General features: G+C 40.3%; 1 protein-coding gene across 2 annotated transcripts in view; it reads left to right on the top strand.

The window, feature by feature from the left end:
• The window catches only part of ITGA6 (integrin subunit alpha 6), a 41,839-nt gene that overhangs the window by 21,972 nt on the left and 3,912 nt on the right, over window positions 1-15,955 (top strand). For both annotated transcript variants that reach the window (XM_026043533.1, XM_026043460.1), the window contains exons 5-24: window positions 1,294-1,425; window positions 3,952-4,162; window positions 4,690-4,883; window positions 5,016-5,104; window positions 5,677-5,804; window positions 6,842-6,937; window positions 7,467-7,528; window positions 8,774-8,931; window positions 9,801-9,956; window positions 10,387-10,502; window positions 11,400-11,589; window positions 11,673-11,756; window positions 12,039-12,118; window positions 12,306-12,383; window positions 12,502-12,604; window positions 13,156-13,329; window positions 13,489-13,587; window positions 13,940-14,050; window positions 14,134-14,232; window positions 14,517-14,642. In XM_026043533.1, coding sequence (XP_025899318.1) covers window positions 1,294-1,425; window positions 3,952-4,162; window positions 4,690-4,883; window positions 5,016-5,104; window positions 5,677-5,804; window positions 6,842-6,937; window positions 7,467-7,528; window positions 8,774-8,931; window positions 9,801-9,956; window positions 10,387-10,502; window positions 11,400-11,589; window positions 11,673-11,756; window positions 12,039-12,118; window positions 12,306-12,383; window positions 12,502-12,604; window positions 13,156-13,329; window positions 13,489-13,587; window positions 13,940-14,050; window positions 14,134-14,232; window positions 14,517-14,642 — 2,486 coding nt within the window. The remainder of the gene's footprint in view (window positions 1-1,293; window positions 1,426-3,951; window positions 4,163-4,689; window positions 4,884-5,015; window positions 5,105-5,676; window positions 5,805-6,841; window positions 6,938-7,466; window positions 7,529-8,773; window positions 8,932-9,800; window positions 9,957-10,386; window positions 10,503-11,399; window positions 11,590-11,672; window positions 11,757-12,038; window positions 12,119-12,305; window positions 12,384-12,501; window positions 12,605-13,155; window positions 13,330-13,488; window positions 13,588-13,939; window positions 14,051-14,133; window positions 14,233-14,516; window positions 14,643-15,955) is intronic.

Raw genomic sequence — 15,955 nt, 5'->3', positions numbered from 1 at the left:
TTAACAGGACTTTGCACACATCTATGTATTTTTTTCTTATATTAGGCTTAATTTCATGTATTTGTTCTGAGACTTTTACCCTGGAACAAGTTATTATTATTCTAAATTTATTTGAACTAATTTAAACTACATAAAAAAAACCTAAGTTTATTTTTATTATCATTTGAGCAAATGTTAAACACTTGCACTGACATCTTTGTTTATCTTATAATAGTCTCTTGAGAAATGTGTGGAAAGTAGTATTTCCAAATCCAATACTGGAGGATTTAAAGAAGATAACTGAATTTAATTAATTAATTAAAAAAAMCCCCCTTTTTTCCTTGAGTAAAATTCCATGAATAGTTCATATCAGTAAAAGCCACAAGGACTCTCACAAGATTTTTTTTTTTCTTCACTGGTTTATCCCAGCGAAAAGGCAGCTAAATGGCCAGGCCTGTCTCTCTCTTCTTTAGAGTGATTTTGTTTCCCTTTGCACTTCATTACACCAACAACTGTAAATACTTCTCTCCTTCTCTTTAGAACATCTGATCCTTGACCCGTTAACATTTTTTTTTTCCTTTGCAAACCTACATCTGCCATATGAACCATGCAAAATCTTTAAGTTAAGCTCTGGTACAAGGTGTATTTTTGTGAAAACTTAATCTTCCACATCCCTGTTTCTGTCAACAAAATCTGACCAAGCTGAAACAGCATATTGAGTTGGGAGTTCCTGCTTTACCTTAATTGCAGAGAGCTGCTATGTCAGTGTATCAGTCGTAAGAGCACTCTGTCATATCATGGGCAAGCATGTTTGTGCTCACCAAATTGTTAAATATGCCTGTCAATAAAAGGGAAGCACCCACTATATTGAGCTATCACTCTTTTGCCCTTAGGTAATGTTTTCAAAAATACATCACAAGTGTTTGTCCTAATTGAACAGCTATTATATGATTTCCTTTTTTGTAATCTTAGGCATTTACCTCCCTTTTAACTTAGGCTGTATGAGATGAAGGTGTGTGGAGGAGGGTGATTCATGACCAAGCGTGTTTGTGCTTTTGAGAATTTTGCTCATATCCCATATTTTTCCACCTGTTGCATGGTGTCTGTCTAAAATATAATGAGATTCTGGCATATAGCTAGAACTTAAAAATTCATTATCTTTTCAAAATTGTTTCTTCCTGTTTGCTAGTCTACATTTGTCTCCATTTAAGTAGTGTTGCTATCTCATTAATCGTGACATTAGCCAGGAACCATTTATCTATTTTATTTTCCTTGCCATTCATTTGTTTTTATTTTATCATTTCATTTCTTTAGGGGTGGTTCGTGCAGAACAAAAGAATCAGACATTTTATGATCTGGGTATCTTTGATGATGGCCCTTATGAAGTTGGTGATGAGAGCCGCCAAGATAAGAATCTAGTTCCTGTTCCAGCTAACAGTTATTTAGGTAGGATTAAGCACATATGGTAAATCTCTATAGGCTTCTTACACATCTGTGATCTCAGTSTGGTGCAATAATATGAAATGGGAGTAAAAAGTGTTTCGTTTATGAACCCTGCAAAATGTTACCTATTCTGGGCTGTTCACATCCTACGTCCCATTTATGGGCCAGTGTGAGTTGGTGAGAGCTGCTAATGTTAATGAGACAATCAGGAGCTGTGGTCAGCACCCAGGCATCCCCAGGGAGTGGGTGCAGGGGCTCCAATGGTAAGTTCTGTCCTCAGGGCCAAGGCCCCTGCCATGCGGTATCGCCCCATCTGCATTGCCGGCTGTTCAGAGCGCAGTTTCTCTTTCCCGCTAGGTGAGTGCAAGCTTTCCTCTTCTAGGGTTTTTAAAACATCAGTAGCCTCTTTACAGGCTGTCTTAAATCACATGCAATGTTTGGATTTAAATGTCTTTTAAAATATTGCAATGCGAGCAGTGTTTATGTTGTAAGGTTGAGTGCACGTGTGTGCTGAGTGAGGAGAGTCTCTTGGGCTTTCTGCAAACACGAAGGCAGGGTGTCCTTAGCCTAGTGGCCATTACTGTAGGTCAGCAAGATGAGGAAGCTGGTGCAGAGCAAAAGCTTCGCTGTGTTTTTAAGAAGACCCAGAGTGCCAAGTGGTCGCATGTTCCTGCTCTAGTGCCGACTGCTGTGGTATATCGATCCAGTGCATCAACAGGCATCTGCAGCAAATAGTTTGTTGGTGATTTAAAACTGGAATYTAGATGTTAGTGATGGAAAGTTGAACAGATGGGAAGGGCATTGCTAATATTAAAGAAAAAAAGCAGTCTCAAAAGAGAGCCAGCTAGGTATTTGTTAGAAGAAASAGAGCATAAACAGCAGTTAAATGTAAGTAGCAATTACTAGCAAGAGAAAGGATAGAAACATGCTAATGAAGAAAAATTCATTAGCATGAAGAGAGAAGAAAAATGATAGAAACTAAGTTGCAACACAGGAAKTTCAATCTCAATGTGAGGAAGAACTTATTTACTGTGAGGGACACAGAGCCCTGRAACAGTCTGCCCAGGGAGGTTGTGGAGTCTCCTTCTCTAGAGGTCTTCCAAACCCACCTGGATGCTGCCCTGTGCCTCCCTGCTCGAGCAGGGAGGTTGGACTAGATGATCTCTAGAGGTCCCTTCCAACCKTAACCCTTCTGTGAATATGTTAACAAGCTCCTAGCCTTTTCTAGTGAAACAGTAGGGAGAAGAGTGCTGTGGAAGGAGTTGTCTTTGCTGTGAACAGAGCAGGACTATATTTACATTGCAATCTCAATAAATGTAGTGTTTATTTTAAAATAGTTAGAGTCTCCTAAACATGGAGGCCCCTGTTGAATTTATTAGAGTCTAAACAACTGTGCAAGCTGGGTGTCCGCTGCCGTGGCTGCTACCCATGGTCAGGCAGGCAGGATGCGCACAGCTCGTTACTGTGCTGAACTGCAATTTCTTTTGTTCTTTAATGTCTCACTCATGTGTTTACAGGTCTTCTCTTTCTGACAGCTGTGTCTGATACTCACCCAGACCAGTTTGTGTACAAAACCTTGCCTCCCCACGTACAGGTGGCCAGGCCGGTGGACGTAGCGATGAATAGCTACCTAGGTTTGTGGGCAGCTCTGCTCAGGCATCAGCGCCAGACCTCGGACATGACATTTCCCCCGCCCTTCTTTCCAAACTCCTTGCAAGTAAAAGCATGTCACAACAGGGCTTCAGAGGAAGAGTAACTTGCAACTTCAGATGCGTTTGGAAAAGCACTGATTTGTGATGCATCTCTCCAACCCTCTCCTCCTGCCCCCAAATTGGAGTTCTTACTGAATTCTTACTGAATTTTTCTGAAACTCTGTTTCATTGTGCACTGCTGTAATTGAGAATTGGAATGGTAGTGGTGAAATGTTTCAGAAGGGAGATTACTTCCTTACACTACACATATTTTCTTACTTTGGGTTTTATTGGATATGTTAGTTTACACCATATTTACTTCTAATGCTTACTTCTAACTTACTGTTTCAAGGATTTTTTTATTCTATTAACTTTTATAAAGAATACTTAATAAATTCATTTGAACTTTCTTTAAAGGTACATTAAATAAAATCAATTTCACCATTACTGTATAAGATGATTCTCAAATACTGTCTACGTCATCGACATAAAATACAATGCTTGTACAGTATGTTTTGCATGCTTAATAGAATGCCATTCAACAAAGTCTTACCATTTGTCAGGGAAGTACTCAAGCTATATTGAAATGGTAACCTTAGGCATTTGCAAGCATTTTTAAAAAAAGTAAAAATCTGGTATTTGGTGTCTGCAAMAGATAGAGCTGAGTGAGCAGGAAACTGGTACCAATATAATTGGTGTGGAAAATATTTATATGTATCAGTGCAGGCTTGCTTGGGACAAAACTTGGATCCAATAAACCACTTCAATATAGTAGGGGAATTTATTTTTGTTGATAACAGTACAAGCCTTTATTTACATTTYTTTTTCTTTTCTGAAGGTTTCTCTTTGGACTCTGGTAAAGGAATTGTCTCCCAAGATGAGATGACTTTYGTGTCTGGCGCGCCCAGAGCCAACCACAGTGGGGCAGTCGTTCTCCTGAAAAAAGAGAAGAATCAGAGAGCCCTTTCCCTGGAGCACATGTTTGAGGGAGAAGGGCTGGCCTCTTCCTTCGGTTATGACGTTGCTGTTGTGGACCTCAACAGTGATGGGTATGGCCCTCGGTTCGCTCGGGCTGCCTCTGCAAAGAAAGATTGCTTTGGCTTGCACATTAGAAACACATTTTGCATTAGAAACACATGGAGGGTCAAGTCCTGCCTCCCTTATCTTGCTGGAGGAAAAGGTGAACATCTTGGAGAACGGATTCTCTCTCCAGGAAACCCTCCATTTTACTGCAAGGGTTATTGATTTACTTCAGAGATCTTAGATGCAAAATGCCTATAAACAATTAGTATTGAGAGGGTTTTTTTAGCTTAAAAAGTTGGTATAAACAAAGCATTGAGAAACAAATTTTATACCCAAAAAAAACCCAAGAAGATTCTTAAATGTCCCAAAGAGAGAATAATCAGTTTCTGATGCCAGTGGAGCTGTTGTTAGCTCCTGTGACCAAGTCAGCCGTAGGTCTTTTTTAATGACCCTTAGCAGCTGTTTGGCTCATTGACCTTGAGCCTGTAGTTGTTATCAAGTATTTTCAGTCACAATTCTGTACCAACAAGTGTTTCTTTTCTTTCATTTTAAGGTGGCAAGACATTGTTGTTGGAGCCCCACAGTATTTTGACAGAAGTGGCGATATTGGTGGTGCTGTGTATATTTACATGAACCAGCAAGGCAAATGGGAAGGGGTAAAACCTATTCGCTTAAATGGAACCACTGACTCGATGTTCGGTCTTGCAGTTGAAAATGTTGGGGACGTTAATCAGGATGGCTTTCCAGGTGAGTGCAGAACAATTACAGTGGGAATGTATGTGGCATTTTTGCTAACGGCAGACTTGGAACGTATTAATTATCAACACTGAAAGCTGAAAAAAGAGAATTCTTTTAGACACCTCCATTTATTTTCAACAGATATTGCAGTAGGGGCTCCATATGATGGTTTTGGCAAAGTTTACATATATCATGGATCCAAGAACGGAATAAATACAAAACCAGCACAGGTAAATAACCAACCTTTACTGTAGTCTTGATACTCTAATACACTGTAGGCAGGGTGGGATTATCCTTCCTGGCGTTTTCCGTTGCAGTTAGTGGCATGAGGGGTGTGCAGAAGAGTTAGGGGCCTCGGGTCCGAGCGCACTGCTGGCCTCGGGGATTGGGGACGGGGCGTTTTAACGTGCGGCCCCTTCGCGGCGCTCGTGCGCGGAGAGGCCAGCGGGCCGGGGGACGTGCGGCCCTGGCCCCGCGCGCGCGAAAAGAAAGGGGCTTTTTTTCCTAGAAGACCGTTCCGGTTAGCTGGCAAGTGTGGAAGGAATTAATCACTTGCTTCTCCCGTTTGAAGTGCCTGTGCTATATAAATCCTATAAATAAAGATAAGCTAGGCAAAAGATAGACACAAACTACTAATTTCTGGCTCATCRCTATTGTAAAGTAAGTTTTTAGAAGGAAAGAAAATGATGGTGGCATTTCAGAGTCATTTACCTGAATGCATAAAACAGTGATGATCACTTGCAAGTATTTCACTATTACAGCTTTTGGATGTCCTAATCCCAACAATCTGTTTGTTCTTTAGATTCTTGATGGTGAAAAAACCGGCACCAATTTCTTTGGTTATTCTATTGCTGGAAACATGGACCTGGATAAAAATTCCTACCCTGATATTGCTGTTGGTTCTCTCTCAGATTCTGTATCTGTGTTCAGGTATATTTTTGTAGGACTGTAACTAATCGCACCAATATGTTATTTTCATCACTTTTAAAAACAAACTGCTTGGCAATGACAAAAGAGCTGTTTGCCTGGAATATATTTCCTTACAAAGGTTAAAAATAATGGGAGAAAAGCACCCATGGATTGTTCTGAGCTAGAGCTTTTGTTTGTTGCTATTCCATAAATTTACTTCCACTTTGTGGAAGAAAAACAGAGGCTGCTGTTCTTAGCTGAGGATCCAGCAAGGTCCATAAAGCAGCCCCGAGGGAGCCCTGCAGACTCCTCAGCATGTGCCTTAGTTAGGGATGAACCAGGATGAAGCTGTGGACTTTTTTTACCAGTAGTAATTGAAAGGAGCATTAGCTGTTTGCTGCTAAGGACAGTACAAAAGCCTCTAAAAGAAAATGAGAACGCAAAGCTTTTTGTTGATGAACTGTAAAAGGATGACCTGCTAAAAGAAATCTGCTTAGAAAAAAAGGATGAGGTTTAAAAACAACCCTTAGGTACTTGTGTAAGAGCAGCATCAGCTAATTCATTCATATCATCTGTCTTTCCTGGTCCCTTCCGAAAGGGAGAGGAAAAGCAGCGTTGGGAGGCTGCGGTTTGAGGGACACTTGGGTGCAGAGAGGAGCCAGGAAACGGAAGCGCGGCTTTCCCCAGGCGGCCGGCCGAGCGCCCAGCGTGTCCACAGGCTGCTCCCGGCCTGAACCACGGCTCCTGTGGGCTCGAGTTCTTGGGTTTTCATGTCTGTGGTGCCTGGAATGACACCCACAACATTGTGTTAATGTCCTCCATTCCTCTGGCAGGCAGGAATATGCCAATTGTATAGCTGTTTTTTGTGACTTGCTTTGCATAACTTTAAATAGCTGGGTTTGGCTGCTAGCTGTTTGCAGGGCTGCTCCTTGCATTTCTGAACTGCAACAAATGCCCTCAAGGCAAGTTGGTGCAGGTATAAATGACAAAAAGAATTATTTCATTAATCTTAACAGAGACTTTTCTTTCATTTTTACCTGTTGGCTCCCCTCCCTCAGATCTCGGCCTGTTATAAGCATTAAGAAAAGCATTACAGTAAATCCTGACAGAATTGATCTAAAGAAGAAGACCTCTGAGGAACCTAGTGAAATACAGTAAGATTTTTAAAAAATATTACCATTGTATCATAAGAGTTGGTGGCATTAAGCTTTGTTTTCAAAATTTGCTCCATCAGTGCTGATGCTATTGTGAGTGGACATGAGTCAAGCAGATTAAACAGATATACCCATGTTATCATTTTGACCTTTTAAATGCACTGTGACAAATGTGCTAGTTATCTATATGGTGGAATATATTTTATTCACACTGTCCAATTTGAAAATGAATGTCACTGTTTGCCACTTAAATGAACTTACTCTCTGACCTCTAAAATTTTAACATTCACAGTGTCTTAACTTGAATGGCTTTCTGATCAAAGTAGAAAAGTAAGAGCAAATAAAAGAAAATATTTTTTTCTAATTGTAGACTAAATTTTTTCCTTGTTTTGCAATTCAGATTAGGAGGTAGCAAAAGACTGTTGTAACATGAGCACCACAGGGTTAAGACTGCTAACGTCAGTGGACTATGAAATGTTTTCAGTCACTTGGGCCTTGCTTAACTCTAAGTTTTTGACACTTTTTACAGGATGGATGTGAGAGCCTGTTTTCAATATACTGCAAATCCTAGAAATTTAAATCCAGGAATAAGTAAGTTTTGAGATTAATATTTTTCATCTATTTGTCAAATACTTTTTAGAGATGATCGTGGAACTGTACTTGAATTACAGTGACTTCTTTAAACTCTGTCACATTTAAAATCAGCTATTGCAGTGTCTGTCTTTATAGAAAAGTAAAGGGTCATGTAAATAAATTCTAGTATGTGACTAAGCTCAGTTCTGTGGGTAGAAAAATCAGAAGCTTTCATTCAAAACTGAAGCTTTCTAGGTATATTTACCAGTCAACAAATGGCTACCACAGAGAGAGAATCATTTTACACTCTCCATGTCAGTGCTGCTTTAGAAAATAGTTCTAAAAATATCTTCATATGCTATTAATAAACATTATTTCCTTATGGGAGTCTTATGGGAGCCAGTGTTCTGTACTCATCATAATAGCCTTGTAGAAATTTGCAACTGAAATCAGAACTCTTTCTCTTGGTAGATGCCTAGAAGCCTGTACTAGGAATGCATTGAAAAATGTGAAGGACCATTTTTAATGTCATCTGTTTTTTTCTCTTAAGTTGTCAGTGTGCTAATTAGTTGCTGCTAGTGCAGATCAGAATGCTCTGTAGGATCCTCTGTCTCCTGGGTAGTTCCTTGGGTTCTTGCAAAAGCCGCAGGACGCGCGAGGGCCGGGYTGTGTCCCGGCGCCGCTGCGGCACTTGCAGCTCCGGAGGCAGCGGCCGCTCGGGGCGGCCCCAGCGCAGCCGGCCGGGCGCGGCGCTGCGCCCCGAGGGACCTGGAGCCTCGCGCAGCCCGGCCGGGGCTCCGCGGCTCTGCGGGGCTGCGCGTCTCGCTGCGCGAGGTCGCAGCGCCCCTGCAACTCAAAACCCCGCGAGCTGCTTAGGAAGGAATGGGAACAAAACAGGAATCGGGGATATCTGGGCCAGAGTATTTGCCAAGTTTGCATCTCAGCCCTCTGCTGACCTCCTGCTGCTGGTCCTGGATGCCGGCACAGGAATGAGATAGGTTGGGATAAAGGAGGATTTGTTTCAGGAGCCCCCTCAGCAGGAATGTGTGAGGAATCGGATCCTCAGCCGGAAAGGGACAAAACTGGTTGATGAAGAAGGCTTTATAAATTACTGAAAACAGTTTTAAAACTGGATGAAACAGTCTTCTAGGATAATAYTGCAACATCATACCTGGAAAAATTATTTATTTATTAACATGGCATGGTTAATTTATTTATTAACACTATTATTATTATAGTGACATACTTTATTCTTTCCTTTAGAGATCAGCTACACATTTGAAGCAGAAAATGAGAGAAGGCAGTTAGGCCTGCCCTCTAGAGTACGGTTTAAAGACCATCTGTCGGATCAGTTTACTGCAACTACAGTGCTAAGGGGACAGAATTCAAGAGAGTGTGTGTCGACCAGGCTTGTGCTGCAGGTAAGGCACAGTGGTTTTCCTTCAYTGGACACATGTGAAGCAAAGGTCAGCTTTGCTTGTGGTCTCACAGTATTTTGATATATAATTGAAAAGTTGCATGCARTATAAACCAACTGTAGCTAAATAAGCACCTTGCCATTCCCTGCACACATGTTGCTTCCTTCCCTAGCTCTTCTTCTAAAGCATGAATAGAAGCTTCAGCTCCTGCTGTGTACCCTGCAGGTCAAAAGAGCTGACCTAATTTGGAAGAATGGAGAGGGAATTAATGCCAAATCTGAGAGCTGTYGGAAGACATGGAAGTAGATGATGTAGAATTTAATGGTGTGAGTGGAGAGGAAAGGAGCTTTCACACACAGCTTTTGGAGGGGATGAATGGCAGGACAAGAAAGCTTTGCACATACTTTGTGATTTGTTGCTGTGCTGTCCCTGAAAGGAGACATTGCTGCAAAAGCTGATGAAATTCTCTATTGCCCTCCAGTATTCCTCATGGCTACAGGGAATAAAAAGCCTGGCTCTAAGGAATAGGGAGGAATTGTGTCATTTTAATACTGTAATGTGCATTTTTCCTGCCTGAGTTACTTTCTGTTATTCTTAGTAATTCTTCTGTGAGACATATCACACCAGGAAGCTAGGAAAAAAAGAAGGTAGTAGTTTTAAGATCCTTGTGTTCTTGCATGTTGTTACAAAATGCTGGAATTCCCTGTAGTGAATAGTTTTAATATTGCAAAATATATCAAGAGAGATTTAGCTTCAGAACGCGTTACAGAGTGTGTGTGAAAAGCTAGAACACACATTCTGTGTGTTTGGTGTTCGGTTTCTCTTCTTCTCTACACTGTGCACTAACTATGCCATTTAAAATATTTGGACAGGAGAAAATTAAAGATAAGCTACGTCCCATCCCTGTGTCAGTCAGTGTGAAAATTGCTGGSCTGGAGTCTAGCTCGCCATCCGTAAGGAAAGAAGGAGCCCTTCCGGATCTTATCCCAATCCTAAACTCGGATGAATTGGAAACAAAGACCACAAAAGTAAGCCTTTCCTTAGAGCATTGAGCATGTTTCCAAGAAATAAGTACTTTATGTGGTGGCTGATTTTTAGAGAATATAGAAAACTAAATTATGATCAAAGGAAGTACTGGTGGCACTGGGCTTAGGACTATCAGTTTATGTTTTGTTTTGTAARTGTTATGAACTTGGTCCTTTATTACTCTAGTTTTGCCTCCAGGGAGATGAAGTTCTCACGTAGAAGGGCAAACCACCAAGTTTTATCTAACTTTGCCTTTTAATCACAGTTGTGGTTTTCATTTACTAGCAGTAGTCTGTATGTCTCACACAGAAAAATTCTCCTGACTTCCCTGTGCCAGAAATGGAGTCAGACTAACATCTTTTTTTACCCTGTAAAAAAGCTCCCTCCCTTCCATCATTTGGCYTGTATTAAAAATGCTTTGTTTGTATTTAGGTGGAATTCTTGAAGGAAGGATGTGGAGAAGACAATGAATGTCACAGCAATCTAAAACTTCAGTACCGATTTTGTACTAGAGAAGGAAATGAAGACAGATTTACCTATTTACCAATGTAAGCCTTGACTGATGCATTGCTAAAATTGAAGTTTAAGATGACTTTTAGGAGAGAGTTTTGTTGTTGTCTTAAAGAGCCTGGCTGTGTCAGTCTAGCTACAGGAGGCCTGATCTGTCAGGGCGCAGATCGCAGACACAGGTCAGCCTGTTGAAGGAAAGTGGATGGCACAGAATTGTATGGATACAAAGAGGCCATAACCACGTGGTCTTAGGCCAAAAATCTCTAACCATTAGAGATTTAGAAGTTCTAAAGCAGCTTTGCAATGATTTATTGCCTCTGCTCTTGGTAACCACTTTTGAGAACAAATTTGATAGTAAACAGGACAAAACATTACGCCAAATATTGTACCAAAGARCTGCATGACTTGAGTTAGTGCAGTAGCCTTAGACAAGCAGTTACAGAGAAGTGCACAGAGAAGGTGTTTCCCTATAAACACACACACAATCCTGATCTCGTCTTTCCTTCTGGGAAGACCAGACCTCCTAGAGAGGAGGGATAAACCCCAACCAAGTGTGTTTACTGACCACAAGCAATTGGCCTGGAGCAGTGCGTAGCACAGTCTGGCCTGGAAGCCAGGAACACATAGACCTTAAATGGGGCACTAGGTGTGTTCAGAGAGGATTCATTATTGTTAAACATGATGGCAGAGATGTCAGTGCTAGTTCAGAAATATGACAGACTCTTAATTGCTTGAGAGGTGGGTTGGTAAATCTTAACCTGTAAACTGCTGGCCATTGTTGCAGTGAAATAAAAACAAAACAAAAAAAAAATTCTGTTTATGATCTTATTGTAGTAGGAATAGGAATTCTATTTGGGTAGATCTCAGTAAGAAGAAAACTTTTATGTACTTTTGTTTTCCTAATGCACAAAAATATGTATATTCTCTTTCTGTAGTGAAAATGACATGCCAGTGCTTGTTCTAAAAGATCAGAAGGATATTGCTCTGGAAATAACAGTGACAAATAATCCATCTGATGCAAAAAATCCACAGAAAGATGGTGAAGATGCGTATGAAGCTAAACTAATTGCAACTTTTCCAGATAGTCTGACTTACTCTGCCTTCAGGGAGATGAAGGGTTATCCTGTAAGTATTTTTAAGAGARAATATACTCAAATTTAAAAATATTTTAGCCTGTTTTCACTTCTAAATGTGTTCCATTAATTCAGGAAAAGCAGCTGACCTGTGGTGCTAACCAAAATGGCTCTCAAGCAGAGTGTGAGCTTGGAAATCCTTTCAAGAGAAATTCCAATGTAAGTTGTGCCTGTTTAACTCAAGTTACAAAACCTGCTTCCCAGCTGCACTCTTCCACATTTTATGGGTGTCCTATCTGCGTACGTTTCTGTGTGTGCAGGGGGGTGGACTAGATGACCTCTGGAGGTCCCTTCCAACCTTAAGTATTCTATGATCTGGGACGTTGATTTGGATCTGTCTTTGTTAGTATTTGAACATGAYGGTGTATTTCTGTAATATTGTATATAGTAATACTTTCTATACAATATTTACGTATTGCATGGATTTTCTTTCTTGTTTAGGTAACCTTTTATCTCATCTTAAGTACCTCTAAAGTTAATGTTGATACCACAGACTTGGACATTAATCTGAAGTTGGAAACGTAAGAAATTTTGGGGGGTGTGTGTGGGGCGATGGTGGTAGTCTGCGCATGTGCATGCCTGCAGAGCTTCCATAAATACTATAAAACATTTTGAATTAATTTGTTTGGTTCATAAAGGCAATTTAACAGTAATGTAAAAGCTGCTGAAATTGTAAAATTAAACAGGATTGTTTCCTTTTCATTGTAGAACAAGCACTCAAGTTAATTCGACTCCAATTACTGCTAGTGCTAAAGTGGTTATTGAACTGCTTTTATCACTCACTGGGTAAGTGCTTGTAGCACAACAAATGAGGGCGTTGGGGGAGAGGCAGGAGGGCAAAGCACCTTCCTGCTGCCTTCATTAAACCTGCTTGTTCTCTGTGTGTCCTGCTGCACGCGGCCAGCGTGGCTAACCCTTCGCAGGTCTACTTCGGAGGCAGCATCCGGGGCGAGAGCGCCATGAAGTCTGAAGACAATATTGGAAACCTCATAGAGTATGACTTCAGAGTGAGTAACGTGACTCATGCCTTTAATCAATTAATGGTTTCTCTCTTTATAAATAATTCAAAAAGTTAGAAATGATTTAAGGCAATGTGGAAGCAGTTAGAATATCTATTTTGACCTTGCTCTCAAAAACAGTAATGCTAAGAAAGCAAAACCAGGTTGTCAAACAGTTCCCAAGCTACTAGAGGACTTTAAATGTCAGAGTTCCTCTGAAAGTTGAAATTCCTCTCAGTTTTGCAACTGAATGATTTGTTAACTCTGAAGAGTTGGTGCTGTTTCCTATGAGAATTGCGTTTTATAAATCTGTGGCTTATCATACTTGTTGTGGAATTTTCGTCCTTACATGTTTATGTGCTGTATCCTAGTTGCTGTCCAAATGTGCTGCTTTTAGTGTAYGGTTTGTCCTTATGCTGTATTATAGACTGTCTTCCAGCAGCTTTTAAATTTCCTGTTAGCCGAATGCTTAAAACTTGTCAAAGTCAAGAACCTTTCTTTTTGAAAAGAAAATCCCTTTAATCCAGATCTCACAGTTTAAAGAATGTCTGTTTCAACAGGTAACTAATTTGGGTCGACCACTTAAAACATTTGGCACAGCTTCTCTGGACATTCAGTGGCCAAAAGAAATTAGTAATGGCAAATGGCTGCTTTACTTGATGAAAATAGATTCCAAAGGCTTGGAAAAGGTCTCCTGTCAACCCCAGAATGAAATCAATTATTTGCATCTTACGGTATGTTACCCAGTTTTCTCATGTTGATGAATTAGTACATTGAAGCATCCCAGCACGCAACAGAAGAGCCTAAATGCCCTTCTGCAGAATAAACTGAGAACTACTCTAGCTATAGCACTAAACTATTCTAACATCAAGACTTTTTTTTTTTCTTTTGAGGAATCCCATAACTCAAGGAGGAAACGTGAGGTTGCAGAGAAGCAGATTATAGACAGCAAAACATTTTCTTTGTTCTCAGAAAGAAAATACAAGACACTGGTAAGCATATTACACTCCTTATAGAGCTGTGTCAGTTTTGCAGAGTGCAATAAGGGATCCTACTTTGCTTTGTTTCCATCTTAATTTTCAAATACATTCATTCAAATACATCCATTTTATATTCTGATGAAAGAGGAATAGGGAAGCATTTCTGTATAGTTAGTATAGTTACCTATATTTAACTAAAGTATCACCATCCTATTTTCCCGTTGCTTTAAAACCAAGAAGAATTGTTCCTTGCACATAAAGAAGATGCATGTCATCCAATTAACATTATTAAAGAGCCTCAACGCCTAGGGATTCTGTAGTCACGTTGCAGGGAGGGGGGTTTGTGAGCAAGCTGTTATTGCAGGACTGCAACGTGAACGCGCGCTGTGTGGATATCAAGTGCCCGCTGAACGGTTTGGACAGCAAGGCCTCCATCGTGCTGCGCTCCAGGCTGTGGAACAGCACTTTCTTAGAAGTAAGTCTGCTCGCCTGCCGTGTTTGAGAATCCTAGTTCCTTCCTGTTCGGTYTCTGATGTGCCTGTGGTTTTCTTGAAACAGGAATACTCCAAAATGAACTACCTAGACATTCTTGTTCGGGCTTCAATCAGCGTTCCTGCTGCAGCTAAGAATGTTAAACTCACAAATGAAGTTGCACAGGTAGGCTCAGCATCCAGCGCCAACTGCGTGTGCTTGTGGTGATCACATTTCCAGCTGACCGGGAAAGAGTGGAGAAAATGAAACATTTTGAAACRAAAGGAGCTGTAGGCTACATCTTTAGCTGCCTTTTGAATTATYGATCCTTTATGCCTTTAGTCATGTGGAAAGAATTAACTAGCACACTCAAATGTGATCAGTCTTTCCTAGAAAATCACTGGTTTGGATTAGATAAACAGAGAGGCTTTTGAAATGCTCTCRCCATCATCTTCCTGTGTTTTCTTTAGGTGCGTGTTACTGTCTTCCCTGCCAAAACAGTAGCACTTTATACAGGGGTGCCTTGGTGGATCATCTTAGTGGCAATTCTCGCTGGAATACTGATGCTTGCACTATTGGTATTCTTACTGTGGAAGGTAAGTTTTTATTTATCTTGGTTTACATTTCACATTTCTTAATTTAAAAATGACAAGGGAGGAAACTAGTTAACCAACTGGTTTATGATTTTGTAGTTGAGACATGAAACAAAAAGCAAAACTGTGGAAAACGTATGCTATCTTTTCAATTTYATAACATTTGGTATGAAAATGATCACATAGGAACACGTTACTCTTGTATCATGACATTTTTCTGTTTCCAGAGCTTCAAAAGGAAATGTTTTGAGTTCTAGTCAAAACTTAGACAAGTTCCCARAGCCTGTAGTTACTTTGTTATGGATACAGCTACTTGGGGCATCTTCAATTAGATGTAAAGGTGTTTCTGTGTTGTGAACTATCTACAGATGAGTAGCTTTGCAGTTGACTTCTCATCATATAAGAATCACTGTAAAATGGCTCGTAGATTAAGATAATACCTCAAAAGCTACAGAAGTAACACGTGGCCAAGTATGCTGGCTAAGTTCTTTAGTATTGGCTTGTTATCTTAAAAACCTTAATGGAATAAATAAATGTTTAAAACAAAAGGTTAACAATTTGCAAATGAAAAATCAAGTAGCTGTTTTTCTTGAAAGCTTTGGCAGTTTCTGCTTGTTGCTAGAAAATAGCAGAGTGCAGGTTGTTAAGAGGTGAAGAGGAATCTCCCACCTGGCGGTCACTTACTCTCTTGTGGAGAAACGGATGCAGTTGGCTTCACTAGGAGCTACAACCTTACAGAATAATCTCAGCTTCTTTTCAAAAAATGCCCAGCTCCTGTCTGCAGCTCTCTTTGAATTACACAGAATAACACCTTCAAGAAAATGAGTTTTTTATTGCACATAGATATGCACAGATGTAGAATATTTTGGTGACAAACCCTGAGCCATCCTGTGAAGAACAAAGATGGTGCTTCAGAGGCAGCTACGTGATGGGGTTTGATGGAGCATTTCTCCCCGGAGCTGTAGCTTACATTTTGCCATTTCAGTAGCACAGGCCAGGCAGTAACCTTGCACATCTCGTGGTGCAGCTGCCTTGTGCACAGGTCTATGAACTCATTTCTATACAGATTTTTTACTGCTCTTTGCAGCCTTAGTTACTGTGAACATACTGCAGTGTAAAAGCAAGCAAACAAAAAACATGAAAAAATGCACAAATTTGTCAAAAAGAAACCCCTGAGGTGAATTCTTAATCTCAGGCTATTCTATGATTTTACAGATTAGATCAGTTCAACAAGTTCTGTAAATCTAGAAGCAGTTGTGATTTTTCTTGTGTGTGGTTTTTTTCTGTCTTTTGTTGTTGGTTTTTTTTTTTTTTTT

This window comes from Nothoprocta perdicaria, unplaced genomic scaffold (assembly GCF_003342845.1).
Source record: "Nothoprocta perdicaria isolate Ctin4 unplaced genomic scaffold, notPer1 scaffold_0, whole genome shotgun sequence".
In the NCBI taxonomy this organism is placed as follows: Eukaryota; Metazoa; Chordata; class Aves; order Tinamiformes; family Tinamidae; genus Nothoprocta; species Nothoprocta perdicaria.
This window is presented reverse-complemented; position numbering and strand designations above follow the sequence as displayed.